At 41.6% G+C, this 18,687-nt stretch overlaps 1 protein-coding gene across 1 annotated transcript in view; it reads left to right on the forward strand.

Moving 5' to 3' along the window:
- The first annotated feature begins 367 nt into the window (after positions 1-367).
- Positions 368-18,687, forward strand: part of LOC121685606 — a 48,176-nt gene continuing 29,856 nt past the window's right edge. The window contains exons 1-39 of the mRNA XM_042066211.1: positions 368-483; positions 7,684-7,712; positions 7,867-7,888; positions 8,190-8,223; positions 8,311-8,368; positions 9,178-9,294; positions 9,711-9,907; positions 10,677-10,780; positions 11,024-11,140; positions 11,561-11,796; positions 11,921-12,129; positions 12,259-12,356; positions 12,471-12,502; positions 12,621-12,642; positions 12,755-12,782; positions 12,869-12,953; positions 13,088-13,234; positions 13,329-13,537; positions 13,638-13,741; positions 13,862-13,980; positions 14,079-14,246; positions 14,353-14,552; positions 14,682-14,794; positions 14,945-15,051; positions 15,198-15,374; positions 15,499-15,707; positions 15,837-15,934; positions 16,049-16,080; positions 16,199-16,220; positions 16,333-16,360; positions 16,447-16,531; positions 16,666-16,812; positions 16,903-17,111; positions 17,212-17,315; positions 17,436-17,554; positions 17,653-17,820; positions 17,927-18,126; positions 18,256-18,368; positions 18,519-18,625. Coding sequence (XP_041922145.1) covers positions 399-483; positions 7,684-7,712; positions 7,867-7,888; positions 8,190-8,223; positions 8,311-8,368; positions 9,178-9,294; positions 9,711-9,907; positions 10,677-10,780; positions 11,024-11,140; positions 11,561-11,796; positions 11,921-12,129; positions 12,259-12,356; positions 12,471-12,502; positions 12,621-12,642; positions 12,755-12,782; positions 12,869-12,953; positions 13,088-13,234; positions 13,329-13,537; positions 13,638-13,741; positions 13,862-13,980; positions 14,079-14,246; positions 14,353-14,552; positions 14,682-14,794; positions 14,945-15,051; positions 15,198-15,374; positions 15,499-15,707; positions 15,837-15,934; positions 16,049-16,080; positions 16,199-16,220; positions 16,333-16,360; positions 16,447-16,531; positions 16,666-16,812; positions 16,903-17,111; positions 17,212-17,315; positions 17,436-17,554; positions 17,653-17,820; positions 17,927-18,126; positions 18,256-18,368; positions 18,519-18,625 — 4,458 coding nt within the window. The 5' untranslated portion in view covers positions 368-398. The remainder of the gene's footprint in view (positions 484-7,683; positions 7,713-7,866; positions 7,889-8,189; positions 8,224-8,310; positions 8,369-9,177; positions 9,295-9,710; positions 9,908-10,676; positions 10,781-11,023; positions 11,141-11,560; positions 11,797-11,920; positions 12,130-12,258; positions 12,357-12,470; positions 12,503-12,620; positions 12,643-12,754; positions 12,783-12,868; positions 12,954-13,087; positions 13,235-13,328; positions 13,538-13,637; positions 13,742-13,861; positions 13,981-14,078; positions 14,247-14,352; positions 14,553-14,681; positions 14,795-14,944; positions 15,052-15,197; positions 15,375-15,498; positions 15,708-15,836; positions 15,935-16,048; positions 16,081-16,198; positions 16,221-16,332; positions 16,361-16,446; positions 16,532-16,665; positions 16,813-16,902; positions 17,112-17,211; positions 17,316-17,435; positions 17,555-17,652; positions 17,821-17,926; positions 18,127-18,255; positions 18,369-18,518; positions 18,626-18,687) is intronic.

Consider the following 18,687-nt stretch of genomic DNA (forward strand, 5'->3'; position numbering starts at 1 on the left):
ATTAAATTATATATATAGCCTATTCTATTGGCCCAAAAGGTGCGTCGGCCCACCGGGAAAATGCCCGGTATGCCAGATGGCCAGTCCGCCCATGATTAGAAGAACTGTGTTGGAATGCTACTTGGCTGCTGATAATAAATTCTGCTTTGACTCTAGACTAGTTGTACAACTCACATGCTGAAGAGAGTATTTAGTATTCAGTGGCCAAAAGACAACAGAAAGATTGTTTTTATTTATCTCTCTACAGTAAACTGTATTTCATTCTATTGTTTACATCATATACAGCTGTGCTTTTCATAAACATATTTTGAAAAAGGGTTTAAAATTACTCACAAATGCATTGTTTGATTGCTGTGTTGCAGTTGTCCTTAGAGGAGTTAACCTGATAGTTTCCTCAAATGGTGGACAATGGTGGATCAAAGGACATGATGAAGGGCGTCAATATGATGGGCAGGTTTCTGGCCCTTTCCTTCATTGGGATTGGTAAGTAAAATGGCCGAAGAGATGTCTGTCAATAGTTTGACTAACAGCAAATGAAACGAAAAGAGTAAATTCAGTTAAAGGAGAAGTTTGGTAATCTATGCTACTATGGAGAGGGTCTCTGAAGACACACTGAAGTATTTTCACCTTTGTGAGTGTAAAGAAAGGTTATAAAAAGGACTGTCTGTGCAGTCAGTGCCTTGCCTTACTATTATTCTGGTTGCTGCCATCTTGTGAGGAGAAAGTCCCTATAAGTCGATTACCAGAGTTCCCTCCTTTTGAATCTCATAAGCTAGATGTTGCCTCATCCGCTAAAGCCTATGAGATGGAAAAAGTCAATGCAGGCGCCCTTGTTATTCGGGAGACACTTACCGGCAAAAGAATGTAGTCATGACAAGTTGAGGGAGTTTTGGGCTATAAACGCATGCTCAAACGATGGCCATGGAAGTTGTTTTATATAAGGTAGATAAACTACATGTAAAAATGGATTATTCAACATTATTTACATGGAGGAAAATAAATACAATAGGTAGTAGACCTGTACTATGTAAACAGCTTCTCATCTGTGAAATGTTTTCCATGCTCTTTAATTTTCAATTCCTTGCACTGGAATAACCAAATGCAGCACAAAGGTATGGCATCTTTTCAGCTGCTAAAGATGCATGCTTGTGCCTCAGTGGCAATCGACTTGTATGGATTGTTCTCCACACAAGATGTCAGCAACCGGAAGAAGAGCATTTTAATGCACTGACTGCATAAACAGTTCTTTTTATAACCTTTTAACAACAATAATGTATATTGCAATAAAAAAAAGAGTACACAGATAGGTGTTTATCTTAGGTCTACGTCAGATGCCATGGGGCCCATATACCTAAGCCCTCTGTATTATCACAACATCTGTAAGCCTCACACACCTCACACAGTGCTGTTTCTGACTAGGGTGGGGCTGGCAGATGGATAGTTTTGGGTGTTTCACTGAAGGCAGAGAATTCTATTTAAACTGAGACAAGTTATTCAGGTCTCAATTTATTGTACAACATTCATCATCAAGACACACTGGCAATGGCAGTCTCTTTATCATTATGACTCCTGGTAATAGGAGGCATATTGATTTTGAAAGATTCTAGGGGCACCTGACCACTTGTACATACTTGGTGGATAATGACATTTTACATATTTTGCATTGTGTAAAGACTGTGTGCATACTGTATGTGCATATGTAAAGTTTCAGTAAACTGAATGTTTGCGGATGTGAAGCCTACTCTTTGATCTATGAAGGTATATTTGGTGCAAAAGTGGTGAGCACATTTAACTGCAGATTTTGCATGTGTACACTAAAGTCATAAATATGTAACAGTAAAGTTGAAGTTGTACACCTTTTTTTTATCTTGTTAACACAAAATAGGGGCTACGTGTTCACAAATCCTTGTTACAGGTTCACAAATCCTATTCTGTGAGTCACAACTTTCAAGAGTGATGCACTCGACACTTTTGCTCCAATCGTTGCAGCGTAGTTGGTGCAAAATACATTTACACATCCGTGTTTCATAATCTGAGAACATGCACAACATCTAATAGGCTACACCAGCTTGTCTTTAAGAGGGGAAATTGTATAGCCTATAACATTAGCTGAGTCACATATTTGGCCATAAGCCGTTTATCATAGGGTAGCCTACATCACGAAACCACATAACAAAGGCGAACACTGTGCTGAATGCTATTTGTCAATGAGCAGAAACTTACACGACATTCAAACTATTGATAAGATGTGCACTATGGTCTGTAGGCTAACATTGGACAAATAAATGACATTGACTCGCCAATCCTGACTCAGAAAAAAAAACATTTTTTTGCTCACCTTGCCGCAAACTCAGCAATGAAATCGTAGGCCAGCTTGCAGGTAACGTCTTTTTCAATTCATAGAAGGGCGAGCCCACTAGTCTCTCCCCAGGAAAAAATGAACTGTAAAATTTCACAGTAAAACAATTTACAGTTCAACTTAAATGTGTTATAGTTCTACCATTGCCTTTACAGTTCGACCATGAATATATCATAACTTGACTATGAACTCTCCCATATGAACTTCATGGTCGCACGTCTGATGCGGACTTTAAAGTTTAGCTTATAGTTAAAAGATGATGATTGACTACAATTTGTTTATAGTCAGACTGAGGTCTTCATAACTATGAGGTTTGCTATGAAGTTTACAGTTCAACTAAACATTTTCAACTTCAAAAGCAAATCACATTTCTGGGATAATACCAGACTATATGAAATAAAACATGAATTCCCTCTTTTTATATCCTTCACATTCCTGTGCTACCTCTACTTTTAAGCCTATGTCATGTTTGATGTGGTCATCAAATAGCCTAGGCTATGTTTACTTACTCACATGTTAGGCTACTTGTATCGACTAAAGTTTAACAACATGACAGAAAAACAAATTAAAGAACACAGTGTCATCCATTATCACTTATCATGAACACATCAAAAGCGGTCATGGTAGAACTGTTAATAAATACTTCATGGTTGAACTGTAAAAAGTCCATACGTTGACAGTGTTACTATGAACTATCATAGTGAATTTTACAGTAAAACCATTAAATTACCACAAATAAATTAATGAGAATACCAGCACTCTTTTAATGGAAGCCTTAGCTATGTAGCTATGATACCATGTGTGCAGGAAGACCATCTTACTCAATTTAGCTCTAATATTCTCAGGGTCCTTGACTCTATATAGTATAATAGCACCTGCCAAGGTTAGAAAGACTTCAGTAAACCTAAAACACCATGGAGGAATATCACAACAGTAGCAAATCAGAAAGAGAATGTAGGAAAGCTGAACGTAAATGGAGAAACACTAAGCTTCAGATTAACTATGTGATATCTTCAAAAAGAGACTCCACATTTATAACTCTGAGTAGCCTAATGTATAGGGCCAGGCATTCTTCATTAATTGTAACATTATTAACACATTGATAACTCCAGTACTCTTTTTGCCATTGTTGATAAGTTAACAAATTTCCCAACAGAGCTACCTCAAGATTTCAAGTCAACAGAAATGTTTAAGGACTTTGGTTCTTTTTTTCATCGCAAAATTGAAAATATTAGAATTCACCACTGACAGGCCTAGACAAAATGTAGCCTTATCTGAATTTACTGCTATGATGGCCAAACCCTTGAAAAAACTGTGCTGCAACTTAGTTTATCTACAGTACCTGCTGTCTTGATGCTCTGCCTACAAACTTCTTTAAAAGTGTTTTCAGCTGTTTGGCATTTGAGCTTTTGCAAATTGTGAACCATTCTCAGCTCAGGCCTTTTCCCAGCAGCACTTAAGACTGCAGTTATAAAACCTATCCTGTTGTGTTTGCGGTCAAATGTGACCGATTGACAATTCTTTTCTCTCAAAAATATTGTTACCTTATTCTGACTACCATGAGGCGCCATGACTTAACACAGGGCATCTGAACACACAAAATAATTTTTGATAATTTTCATGACAATTTGAGTGTTTTATTTAACACCCATGTGTATTCCCGGTCTCAAATATGACTGGCCATTAGAAATGAATGGGTGAGAAAATGGTCAGTGTATAAAATTGAATCCAGACACATACTTATTGATTAGATGGACTGTATGTGTGCTTCTGTACATTGAAACACCCTCACTCACTCCCCCTCTTTGCTTCTATGCCAGCCCCCACTGGAATCTTTCCCCCAATAGAATCTTCCCCTTTCTGACTTGAATGAGCTCAGGTCAATGAGGCCTAAAGGCCATAAATAGCAAATGGAAGTTCGATAGGTTATAGCTATAGAACACACGTTCATACAAAGGTCTATCACAACATTAGATGATAATATATGTGCTACTATGGATTTATAACAACTTTGGGTGCTGAGATATCATGCAAAACATGAGTACCTTGTCTCACCCCCCCACAGCACAGACAATCTCTACTCTTTAAAAACAGCCCCTACAAGATTCTGCAATTCTGACCTTTTGGCGATCGAAACTATCTCAGCAACAGAGATATGAAACTGCCCAAAACAGCCCCTACAAGAATCTTGGCAATTCTGACCTTTTGACAATGGAAACTATCTCAGCAACAGAGACATGAAACTGCCCCAAATGGTCCTTCAAGAATTTCAGTGCATTCTCCTCCAAGCACTTTGGGATGCCTGGAGCCATAGTGCTCAATGTCCCCAAATATGTTGCTGCACTGCATTCAGGGATGAATTACTGCATGGGCCTACCGGGCTCAGGCCCAGGTGCCCTGGGGGCCCTGAAGCCCAAGCCTTTGGAATCATTGCCTCAATATCAACAAATCAGGATGTAGGCTATGAATCTGATTGAATTTAGTATTGGCCATCCCCAAAATGCACCAGAATACAGGAAATCACATCAGAAAAATGTAACATTTTCTGGGTGAGGACCCCCAAACCCCCCCTCCCACATATACGACAATAAGTGGGGGGCCATCATGTTTTGCGAAAGTTCATAATCCGCCCATGACTGCATTGTAAGCCATTCTAAGCTGTTACACACCCCAAAGCTGTGTTGTCATTCAAAATAGAGTATTGGTCTTCACAACTGAACGTAAATGCCCCCCCCCCTTTTACAATATATAAAAATGTCCAGTCATGTGTTATACCAATATAATAGCTGTAATTAAACAAAATCGGTTAGTGTTCTTTCATCATGGTCATGCGATCAGGGCAAACTTTTTTACCATTATGAGTGCACCATCCGTGTACTTGCAGCACACTTTGTTGTCATAATTATCAGTGTGAATGCACACATGTGAATGAATACACAGTGCTAGTGACTAACCAAAGGATTTACATATTATTGTTGTGTATGAAAAATATTATATTAAAAAGGAAAAATGGTTGTACTTTTGATTTTTGAATACTTATGTTTAAAAAGCAAGTAGTTCTCTACTTCAACTCAATTAACATTTTGTTTCACCTTCATCTTTCACTTGTATTGGAGTAATATTTGACAAGGTGTATCTGTACTTTCACTTAAGTAAAGGAATTGCGGGCTACTTCGTTCACCTCTGCTATTGGTTTTACCAAAAATATTTGGCAATATTTTTAAACTACAAAAATATACACCTTTAAAGTATTTTGACACAAAATACAAAGCCATTTTCTTCAACAAAAATAAAATACAAATGACAAAATACTATTTTGTTTTTGAAATAATTATTTTGAATCAGAAATACTGGCTGCAGCAACTCGATTTTGTGACATGGAGGTGCACAAATAGTTTTTAATAGCCTATTCAACTTCGAAAAGCTTCATTCACCCGATGCCAGTCATTTTATACAACCCCACCCCCATCTTGCCTGTTCATAATTCTGAGAAATTCTTGAATTGTGTGCATGCGTGTACACGTTTATGTTTATGTGTGTGGGTGTGTGTTTGTGTGTGTGTGTGTGTGTGTGTGTGTGTGTGTGTGCGTGCGTGCTTGTGTGTTTGCCTGCGTATGTGTGTTTGTGCATGTGCATGCATGCGTACATACAGTATGTCTACTGTGTGAGTATGTGTCATACGTATGATTACTGTGAATGTATGTGTGTGCGTGTGTATCTGTTTATGCACATGTGTGCACATGGAATGGGTTAACATGACCCCTGGAGGAAAACATACGGATAAAAATTTGTCATCCTAGGCCCTACGGTTCTCAAGATATTCACAGAAAACTGTATCTGCCCTACCCTCCTTTCGGGAGGTTCGATGGTTCCATGCTATCCATGTGGGGTTACCTGCCCACCAAGTTTCGTGTACCCCGGTCTTTCAGTGTCCCGGGAATCCTTGTTGGTGTACGGTCACTAAATGTACACATAAATTATTTTATTGTAAGGCCCCCCATGAACGAAAGTTCACAAAACTTGGCATGCATTCGGAGGGTGTCATAATGATCCTACACTTTCAATTTCTTGCAGTTTTGACCATGTCAGCCAGAGATATTGTGCTAATTTTTTGCTTTTTTTTAACTAGGTGGCGCTATACATGAAATAAGTGGTAATGGGATGGGTTGACATGCCCCCTTAAGACCAACATACAAAAAAAAGGTGGACCTCCTAGGCCCTACGGTTCTCGAGATATTCACAGAAAACTGTCTCCGGTCACCTACAGTACAGGCCAGTTGGTGTATAGTAACATAAATTAATTTATTGTGTGGCCCCCCATGAACGGAATTCCACGAAACTTGTGTCATAATGATCCTACACTTCCAATTTCGTGCAGTTTTGAACACCTCGTTTTTACTTTTTTGTGTTTAATTAGGTGGCGCTATACATGAAATGAGTGGTTATGGAATGGGTTGACATGGCCCTTTGAGATCAACATACAAAAAAAAAATGGTCCTCCTAAACCCTACGGATATTCACAGAAAACTGTGTCTGCCCTACCCTCCTTTCGGGGGGTGCAGTCCAGCGGGGGGGGCTACAGATCAAAACGAAAAACGATGGTTCCATGCTATCCATATGGGGTTACATGCCCACCAAGTTTCGTCTACCCCGGTCTTTCAGTGTCCCGGGAATCCTTGACGGAAATTTGGACATGCGAAAAAAAAAAAAAAAAAAGAAATCTGACTAAACCTATATGACCGCCGCTTCGCTGTGCGGCGGTCATAATAATAAGGTGTTATAAGCGATGTTGGGCAACGTCACTTCTGTTGACGTTCAACAGAAAGCTAGCTCGCTACTTCCTCCCCCTCCCTTCCGTGTAATTGAAACCCTCCTAAACGTGCATCTCGTCGGTTATTGGCTGGAACACTTTCATGTTTCGTGGTGCATGTTGCACAAGCTTGTTTTTGTTGCCGTTTGCGGAGCCTGGGCTGCCTACAGAGACCATGTTTTTTTACGGTGTGTTCAGGGGACAGGAAGCTAGTGGATAGTGAAGAGATGTTTGCTGTATGTGACCAAAATGTTTTATCAAAAAAACCCTGTGACATTGCTTAGAGCACCTTTAAGACAACACTTTTATAAAGGTATATTTTTATCATTCATCAGGTTTTTTTTATCATTATTTATTTTTCCTTCCAACTTGCTGCGGCCCCCCAGGCACCTCCTCGCAGACCCCACTTTGAAAACCACTGGTGTAGAGGATGTCAGCTTACCCCACAGAATTATATAAAAAAATAATATAATAAAAGAATAAAAAAATCCAGTAAAGATTTTTTTTTTTGCAGGTTGCCTGTCATCATTTGTGGTTGCAGAGGTATGCTAATGCCGCTCTACATACACACACACACACACACACACATACACACTTTATACATTATGCTTATATATTTTGCATGTTTATTCTAAAGAATTGAAGCATGAATCTGCTGTATATTGACATAAATTTTCCATCCTAATGTACATTTCAGTACCGTTCAAGTCAGACATACGGTAAGTTTATGGATTCCAAGAAATCTTTCTCCCTCTCAAAGGATTCAACTTATATGAATGTGAATGAAAAGATTGCGTTGAATCAATATGAATGGTTTACTTGAAGATGTGGACATTAGCATGTGCACAATCACACTGATGCTAATAGTTAGCATACATGATTTGTGAAACCAAACATGGCTGAAAAGCACATGTAAAAACAAACTGACATGGCAGCCGAATGTGAAGCTTGTGTTATGACCTCCTCTTATGACATACAGTACAGACATATATTCACACTCTTTTGTTTTTATCATTCCAGCATCTCTCCCAGGATCAAGTACCTCAAGAAACAGGTAAGCAGTAACTGCTTGATAACCCCAGTGATTTTATTATCAGTGATATTATTATATTTGCATAATTGGGATGTTTGTCATCAACAGCTCTTCCAACACTGCGGGGCAATGTAGTTCAGAGCCAGTGCCTGACACAAGCTCTCTAGTAAGTTTGGTAAAAACACTGTTATTTTTGCACATGTAGAATGTAAATAATTTAAGCCAGTCACCACAGGTCTACTTCACCATCTAGTGGCCCTCCTTGGTATTACACATTGATTGAACAATTTCATTTTGAGACATGCATACAGCATTATTGATAGCTATGAGCGGAGGCATTATGTTTTTCAGTCCTATCATCTGTCCTATTCTTATGAACACACTATCGAATGCCTTTGAGCAAATTTCCTCATTTTGGTCCAAACAGTCATTTGTACTCCAAGATGAAATGATTTGTTTTTGGTGGTAAAAGGCCAAAGGTCAAGGTCACTCTGACCTCAGGCACATCACATTTTTGTGAATACAATTTCTAAGAAAGACCTTAAGGGGAATTTATTCAAATTTGGCACACACTATTTTATGCAACGCCTCAAGGGAACATCTTCATTTATTTGAAACGTTGACTCCTCAGAGATTAACTGATTTGATTGTCAATGGTAAAAAGGTCCATATCACTGCGACCTCACAAGAATAGGTGTGGACTGAAACAGAACTAGTTCACAGAAGCAAAAAAAAGCTTCATATTAAAATTATGATTTATTGGGGGCGCTGTGGCGCAGCAGGCTACACCATATACGGGTCCGAGTGCCCACGGGGACCCAGGTTCGAATCCGACCTGCGGTCATTTCCCGATCCCACCCCATCTCTCTCTCCCACTTACTTCCTGTCTCACTCTCCACTGTCCTGTCAAAAAATATACTTAAAAATAAATAAATAAATAAAATTATGATTTATTTACTTATTTCTCCTGATCAGATTGTGGCCATGGAAAATGTAACCAACCGCTTACTTTGTGAAGGCCAGACCAACAGTAGCCTTGGGCAGGAACAACTCAGACTTGTACAGACACTGCTCAGTGTCCTGGTTAAACTGGTAAGGATGGTGTGATAATTACTGTAATAATAGCATGAACTTCCAGCAATAGACCCTTTCAACTGCATAAACAAATATGTGCATTCCTTAGGCATTTCCGGTGGCACAGAACATTAAGCCAAAAAAGTAACTTGGTGTCAAACTAACAACAACAAATTTTAAAAAAAGTTTTAAAGTCGACATTTTGTAGAGCATTCTGCCAAAGTCCGATTTATTTTCATGTCTGCATTGGTTTTGTTTGAACGTTTCAACCAGAGCCCTCTAGAAACAGATTGAAAGGGTCTAGGCTATATATTATGGAAATGATAGCATAATATATTTGTCCATTACCAAACAGAACATAAATGACACAAAATAATCTAAATATTACAAATCATTCTCAAATATTATAAATCTGTTTTTTCTCTGTCTTTCAGGACCCATCTCAGCAGCTCTCTGGCCTTGTTGCCCTGTTCGGAGCTTTGGAAACCCTCACTCCAGACAACCTCCAGAATACTGACTTTGTTCAGACATGGGTGAACCTCAGATTCCTGCCTCTTCTCCCTTACCTGTCCAAAGGCTTCATGATACACCTCAGTCAAATTAACTTCACCTGTGCAGGCTACCAGGAAATGTAAGCAGTGATTCTCAAGATAGTTGTTCTTTATTTATGGGTCCAAGCAGGGAAGCTGTGGGAACCCTATTGTTTTTGTACAAATTATTATTATTTTTCTGGTTTCTTTTTTTTATTGGAAAATTGGTTGGGCAGCAAAAACGATGCATAGTGAAGGCATTACCTTTAGTATATAGGCTTATATATATAGATAGATAGATAGATAGATAGATTTAGCAGATAGGCAGATAGATAAAGTGTAATATAATACACATCAGATTTTCCCATCATATTTTATTTGCAATCATAAAAAGGTTTTCACAAGTCACACATTTGGGACATTTGAATTTTGGCACAAATGATCTTCAAAATCAAGACAAAGCCTCACAAAAGTTGTGGAATCAATGGAAGCGTCTAACAGGACATTAGGTCATATATCAGCAATGGTTTCATGTATTAAAACCAAACGTGGTATATCCACTCAAGGTCCCACTGTGAGGATGCACAAAAAGTTTGGGTTGTTTGTTTGTTTAGGATGCAGCAATTATCAAAACCACATAGTCCTGTATGGTTCTATTGCTATCAGGTCAAAAGACTTTGGACACACAGAATTGTGTGAAATTCCATCCACCCCCCACAGTGGGAATTTACAGTAACTGTGACAATTTGATACATCACAATAATATAAGCATATCATTAATTATTGAGTACACATGCTTATCAAAAGAAATGTATTACCTTGTAATCTTAAAACATGTGTTACGAATAATATTACTACTTTTATTTTCAGCATCATGGGTCTCAGCAAACAATTTGGGTTCATCAAGACAGAAAAACAGATGATCATTTATACCAATTTCATTTATGGGTTCCTGTCAAGAACCAACAACACAGGTGAATCTAACTGCTGGTCTACAAATTGTGTCTTGTCTAAGAGTGACAAAATACCAAGAAATGTACCTTCACCCCCCCCCCCCCCAAAATAAATAAATAAATAAATTTATTTTAATTTTAATAATAAAATCTTTCTGTCATTGCGATGAATAGAGTCACAGTTTTGATTAAGAGCTTCTTAATGTATTTCTTCAGTAAGAAAACCTTTGTGGATATAATTTTTCTTTACTACATTTGTTTCAGATCCTGGCTGCATTACTGGCACCATGGGCAGCAAAGATTGGCTTCAGAAGAACTTTGGCCAATTTGTGGTTTATGCGCGTCTGGAAGATCTGCAAAAACTTAATGTCAACTTCTCCAGTGTAAGTTGTTTCTCTCTCAATCCCTAAACTCAATATTGTGTAGGCCACTGACATTCAATAACACTTGACTTGTCAAACGATATGTTAATTATAAATACTTTGATCAACTATGTGTAGCCAACACCTATGCTTACAAGTATCAGAGTTCAAATACCCTGGCCTGAAATGTTTATGATGTATTTTATTACAATATCTTATCAGTCCTAAAAATAGTGTATATTTACAGTGGTTTTAAACAAAGTTAAATAAATTCCTAACTGTTCACTGACTAATGCTTAGGTGAAAATATAACCATATGGGTCATTCCAGATCAATATTTTGAAAAGTGTCAGGCAGTGTACTACCCGAACAGTGTCTGAAAAGCCTGAGACCCTTGTCTGTTAAAACTGTTAAAAAAGCAGTTTTTTGTCATTTGAAGATTTAACTGAGGGCACTTGCATGAACTTTTTTTCACCAATAATTATTTTGCTTCCACAGCTGGCAACTTTGGATTTGCTTTCACCAGAGCAGAAAGCTGAGCTGGTTCTGGATCCCAGCACCGGTGCTCTGGAGAATGTGACTGTCTTGAAGGAAGTCTTTGTCAGCGTAACAGCATCTCCAGAAGTTGAGCAACTCGACGACTTCTTCCAGACTTTTGTCATTTTCACAATACAGGTGAGGGTGTAGCAATAAAGGTCAAACTTGACCACTGCCCAAAACGCACCTGGATCGACAGTGGCAACCAATATAGGTCTGTGTCTGGCCTCATGCCTAACTCATTTGTCTTTTTGCCTTTTAGCAAAACATCACCTACATTACAAACACTGCTGTGAGAGACACCATGCTCAACCTGACACTGACAGCCCTGGCTCCCAGATTCCCCACCTTCCAACCCAGCGACTTCACCTTGTGGTTCCAAGTCAATCTGGCTGTTCTGCTGGTCAGCATCCGTCCTGCGAGTCTGAACGTCATCCCCATGAACATCAGCTGCGACTCTCTCAAAGCCATGTGAGACACTCATACCTCTTTTTTTTTTCAATTTCAGCAGAGGTCCTACCACCAGTGTAAAGTTTAAATTAGGCAAATGACAAAATTTGCAATCTCGAGCTGATGCATATGACATTTCCTTTGACTTAGAATCGGGGCTTTTGACAAATCTTTGAAAACGCTCCCACCGGGTGTCTCAGCAGACCTCCAGTCAAGCAGAGACTACCTGGAACAGAGGTTGCCTCCAGGTACGAGATGCACAACTGGTGATGTGATGCTTATGTGTAGAGTATGTGATTCCTTCTTGGTATGACTGTGGCCTGCTCTCCTCTAAGCTTTGCCCTTTTTGTCTCCTCATACAGGCTGTACACCACCACCACCTCCAGTGGGCGTGGTAAGTAGCCTCTAAAGCAAAATCACACTGCAAAACATGCCCTCACATTGACTTAATGTATTTCCAAGTACCTTGTTATTTCAATGATTCAGCTGAGTTATGTTTTTCTCTCCTCCAGTGCGCAGAGACCGTGGTGGATGGTAAGTCCCTCTCCAGGGTGCCTAGTATTTGTCTTTTCAAAGAAACATGTATTTGTCTTAAAATTGGTTTGGTCCCTAAAATCTTTCTTCATGTGAATCTTGTCTTCTACAGAGGAGAGTCTTTGTGCTAACGCCAGCAGGTGAGTGAACCATTAGAGGCATAGTCAAGTTTTGAAGTAGCCTGTGTCAGACATGTCAGTAACGTGTTTTCCATTGTGACACACAGCATCTCAGAGCAGGATCTCCTGGCCTCTGTGTACTTCACTGGGACGCTTTGCAATTTCAGCATGGGAGACCTCGCATGCTCCTCGGTAGGCGTACACGGACCTTGCCGGCAAATGCTTTCGGAAGTGCTTGCAGGCATCATTTGGTGTTTTGGCATCCAACAGCTAAAGTTAGGCTTGGGCCCGTTGTCATTAATCACACTTTTCTTGTCTTCCTTAAGCTGGAATCTCTATCTGCGGACGGCTTGGCCACACTGCTGGAGTGCAAGCTTCCCAACAGCAACAGTTATCCCAAAGAAACCTGGAAGGCCTTCTTTGTCAAAGTGGCCGGCATCCTTGATGAAGCCCTTGTCCAATATTCTGGCAAGGTAGGTGTGGTTCTCCAGTCTTACCCAACTCTTCAGCATCATAAGCGGACGTGGACATGAACAATGTCCCCCCCCCCCCCCCCCCTCTTTACAGGTCCAAAACCTCACTCTGTCCGTGCCCACGGTCCTCGAAGTGATACGAGAAGTCAAACTCAACGACTTAACTGAAGCGCAGTTGAAAGACAAAGCATTCATCAGCCAGTGGTTTAACATCAGACTGGGGCCATTTTTACCATCTGTGACCCCAATGTTCCTGACATGCCTAACCAACCAGAGTTTCAGTTGTGAGACCTTCCAGGCTGTGTACGTACAGACACTCTACAGACACTCAATACTTAACGCCGCTTCAATGTTCCTCACGAGCAAGTTGATCTTATGTATTCTTCTGTCTTTCTCCATTCAGGGTGGCAGCTCTCAGCAACCGGTCAACAGCCATGAATGAGGAGCAAAAGAAAGCCATCTTCACTAGCTTCCTGTATCCGTTCCTATCAAGAGGAGACTCATCAGGTTTGTGCTTGGGAAAAGACTTCTAGGCTTTGACAAAAGGTTCATACTTGACATGGTAATGTCTCTCAACAGTCAGAGAACCTGCGTGGCTATAGTCTTTCTTTGCTGCATTTGTTTCAGATCCTGGCTGCATTACTGGCACCATGGGCAGCAAAGACTGGCTTCAGACTAACTTTGGCCAATTTTCGGTTTATGCGCCTCTGGAAGATCTACAAAAACTCAATGTCAACTTCTCCAGCGTAAGTGGCTTGTACTTTTTCCTGATTGTGCACACAAAATATCCTGTTAGCTTCCCGGCCCAGCAGGCCTCTAACTGCTTTTGCGTTGCCCATTGCAGTTTGAGTCTCTGGAACTGCTGACACCATCCCAGGCAGCGCAGCTGACTCTGACGTCCGGAGCACTGAATGACACCACCAAAATCACGGCCATCTTTCAAGTCCTGTTGGTGGGAGATGCTCTCGAAAATGTTGACGCGTTTCTGACGACGCTGAGCGCGGCTCCTGAGGTAATTCACACCATCAAGTTAAGACGACAAAGATTTCCAGCACACCACACTGGTGCGCTTCATAAGGGATATGAGCGCTGATGTACTGTATGTCCTGTTTCCACAGATTCCAGATATTGCCCCTCCCGTGAGAGACTTTGTCATGAACAGCACCTTCCAAGTCATCAGTGTCAATTTCTTGCACTTTGATGTATCAGCCTGGATCTCCTGGTTCCAAGTGAAACTCATTCCTATTCTCCCCAGTTTCACTACAGTGATGCTCACTCAAACAACTGCACAGGCAAACTGCACCAACTACCAAGTCATGTAAGCACGGTGCATTCTCTCTGATGATCACCAGACCTGAATGATGCCAGTTGCCACGGCAGTAGAAATGCCTGATGTGGGCTAGCAAGCTTCCTAACTTTTGATATGTGAACAATTCTTCTCTCGTAGTGTGAGAGGAATGGGCATCGTCTTCGAAAAGATGCCGCTGAGCAGAAGAAAAGGAATCGCCAACGTCCTCGTCCAACATCTCAAGCAATTTTCCGCCACGTTCAGCGAGATAGGTATTTGACCACACTATCGTACTTAACCTGGGTTTTGACGAAAGGTTTCCAGAGCCTTGTTAGAGCTTGCCATTTTCTTAGTGTTGCTCAAAATTCCAGAAATGGTAGCACTTACCTCAGGCTTTGACCAAGGTTTGGTTTATTTTGTAGCCTGCAGACTTGACATCCGGAATGATGCCCAATGGCTAGAGGTCAACCTGGGTCCTTTCGCCAAAGAAGTAGACTACTCTGCTTTGAAGGAGCTGAACATTACAGGAGTAAGAAACACCTTATTTGTACTCTCCAACTTTCCTGTCCACAGCGCACGCCGCACCATTAAAGAAAGTGCTTTTTGCCATTTCAAGATTTAGCTGCGGGCACTTGCATGAACTTTTTTTCACCAATAATTATTTTGCTTCCACAGCTGGCAACTTTGGATTTGCTTTCACCAGAGCAGAAAGCTGAGCTGGTTCTGGATCCCAGCACCGGTGCTCTGGAGAATGTGACTGTCTTGAAGGAAGTCTTTGTCAGCGTAACAGCATCTCCAGAAGTTGAGCAACTCGACGACTTCTTCCAGACTTTTGTCATTTTCACAATACAGGTGAGGGTGTAGCAATAAAGGTCAAACTTGACCACTGCCCAAAACGCACCTGGATCGACAGTGGCAACCAATATAGGTCTGTGTCTGGCCTCATGCCTAACTCATTTGTCTTTTTGCCTTTTAGCAAAACATCACCTACATTACAAACACTGCTGTGAGAGACACCATGCTCAACCTGACACTGACAGCCCTGGCTCCCAGATTCCCCACCTTCCAACCCAGCGACTTCACCTTGTGGTTCCAAGTCAATCTGGCTGTTCTGCTGGTCAGCATCCGTCCTGCGAGTCTGAACGTCATCCCCATGAACATCAGCTGCGACTCTCTCAAAGCCATGTGAGACACTCATACCTCTTTTTTTTTTCAATTTCAGCAGAGGTCCTACCACCAGTGTAAAGTTTAAATTAGGCAAATGACAAAATTTGCAATCTCGAGCTGATGCATATGACATTTCCTTTGACTTAGAATCGGGGCTTTTGACAAATCTTTGAAAACGCTCCCACCGGGTGTCTCAGCAGACCTCCAGTCAAGCAGAGACTACCTGGAACAGAGGTTGCCTCCAGGTACGAGATGCACAACTGGTGATGTGATGCTTATGTGTAGAGTATGTGATTCCTTCTTGGTATGACTGTGGCCTGCTCTCCTCTAAGCTTTGCCCTTTTTGTCTCCTCATACAGGCTGTACACCACCACCACCTCCAGTGGGCGTGGTAAGTAGCCTCTAAAGCAAAATCACACTGCAAAACATGCCCTCACATTGACTTCATGTATTTCCAAGTACCTTGTTATTTCAATGATTCAGCTGAGTTATGTTTTTCTCTCCTCCAGTGCGCAGAGACCGTGGTGGATGGTAAGTCCCTCTCCAGGGTGCCTAGTATTTGTCTTTTCAAAGAAACATGTATTTGTCTTAAAATTGGTTTGGTCCCTAAAATCTTTCTTCATGTGAATCTTGTCTTCTACAGAGGAGAGTCTTTGTGCTAACGCCAGCAGGTGAGTGAACCATTAGAGGCATAGTCAAGTTTTGAAGTAGTCTGTGTCAGACATGTCAGTAACGTGTTTTCCATTGTGACACACAGCATCTCAGAGCAGGATCTCCTGGCCTCTGTGAACTCCACTGGGACGCTTTGCAATTTCAGCATGGGAGACCTCGCATGCTCCTCGGTAGGCGTACACGGACCTTGCCGGCAAATGCTTTCGGAAGTGCTTGCAGGCATCATTTGGTGTTTTGGCATCCAACAGCTAAAGTTAGGCTTGGGCCCGTTGTCATTAATCACACTTTTCTTGTCTTCCTTAAGCTGGAATCTCTATCTGCGGACGGCTTGGCCACACTGCTGGAGTGCAAGCTTCCCAACAGCAACAGTTATCCCAAAGAAACCTGGAAGGCCTTCTTTGTCAAAGTGGCCGGCATCCTTGATGAAGCCCTTGTCCAATATTCTGGCAAGGTAGGTGTGGTTCTCCAGTCTTACCCAACTCTTCAGCATCATAAGCGGACGTGGACATGAACAATGTTCCCCCCCCCCCCCTCTTTACAGGTCCAAAACCTCACTCTGTCCGTGCCCACGGTCCTCGAAGTGATACGAGAAGTCAAACTCAACGACTTAACTGAAGCGCAGTTGAAAGACAAAGCATTCATCAGCCAGTGGTTTAACATCAGACTGGGGCCATTTTTACCATCTGTGACCCCAATGTTCCTGACATGCCTAACCAACCAGAGTTTCAGTTGTGAGACCTTCCAGGCTGTGTACGTACAGACACTCTACAGACACTCAATACTTAACGCCGCTTCAATGTTCCTCACGAGCAAGGTGATCTTATGTATTCTTCTGTCTTTCTCCATTCAGGGTGGCAGCTCTCAGCAACCGGTCAACAGCCATGAATGAGGAGCAAAAGAAAGCCATCTTCACTAGCTTCCTGTATCCGTTCCTATCAAGAGGAGACTCATCAGGTTTGTGCTTGGGAAAAGACTTCTAGGCTTTGACAAAAGGTTCATACTTGACATGGTAATGTCTCTCAACAGTCAGAGAACCTGCGTGGCTATAGTCTTTCTTTGCTGCATTTGTTTCAGATCCTGGCTGCATTACTGGCACCATGGGCAGCAAAGACTGGCTTCAGACTAACTTTGGCCAATTTTCGGTTTATGCGCCTCTGGAAGATCTACAAAAACTCAATGTCAACTTCTCCAGCGTAAGTGGCTTGTACTTTTTCCTGATTGTGCACACAAAATATCCTGTTAGCTTCCCGGCCCAGCAGGCCTCTAACTGCTTTTGCGTTGCCCATTGCAGTTTGAGTCTCTGGAACTGCTGACACCATCCCAGGCAGCGCAGCTGACTCTGACGTCCGGAGCACTGAATGACACCACCAAAATCACGGCCATCTTTCAAGTCCTGTTGGTGGGAGATGCTCTCGAAAATGTTGACGCGTTTCTGACGACGCTGAGCGCGGCTCCTGAGGTAATTCACACCATCAAGTTAAGACGACAAAGATTTCCAGCACACCACACTGGTGCGCTTCATAAGGGATATGAGCGCTGATGTACTGTATGTCCTGTTTCCACAGATTCCAGATATTGCCCCTCCCGTGAGAGACTTTGTCATGAACAGCACCTTCCAAGTCATCAGTGTCAATTTCTTGCACTTTGATGTATCAGCCTGGATCTCCTGGTTCCAAGTGAAACTCATTCCTATTCTCCCCAGTTTCACTACAGTGATGCTCACTCAAACAACTGCACAGGCAAACTGCACCAACTACCAAATCATGTAAGCACGGTGCATTCTCTCTGATGATCACCAGACCTGAATGATGCCAGTTGCCACGGCAGTAGAAATGCCTGATGTGGGCTAGCAAGCTTCCTAACTTTTGATATGTGAACAATTCTTCTCTCGTAGTGTGAGAGGAATGGGCATCGTCTTCGAAAAGATGCCGCTGAGCAGAAGAAAAGGAATCGCCAACGTCCTCGTCCAACATCTCAAGCAATTTTCCGCCACGTTCAGCGAGATAGGTATTTGACCACACTATCGTACTTAACCTGGGTTTTGACGAAAGGTTTCCAGAGCCTTGTTAGAGCTTGCCATTTTCTTAGTGTTGCTCAAAATTCCAGAAATGGTAGCACTTACCTCAGGCTTTGACCAAGGTTTGGTTTATTTTGTAGCCTGCAGACTTGACATCCGGAATGATGCCCAATGGCTAGAGGTCAACCTGGGTCCTTTCGCCAAAGAAGTAGACTACTCTGCTTTGAAGGAGCTGAACATTACAGGAGTAAGAAACACCTTATTTGTACTCTCCAACTTTCCTGTCCACAGCGCACGCCGCACCATTAA

This window comes from Alosa sapidissima, chromosome 16 (genome assembly GCF_018492685.1).
Source record: "Alosa sapidissima isolate fAloSap1 chromosome 16, fAloSap1.pri, whole genome shotgun sequence".
Classification (NCBI taxonomy): domain Eukaryota; kingdom Metazoa; phylum Chordata; class Actinopteri; order Clupeiformes; family Clupeidae; genus Alosa; species Alosa sapidissima.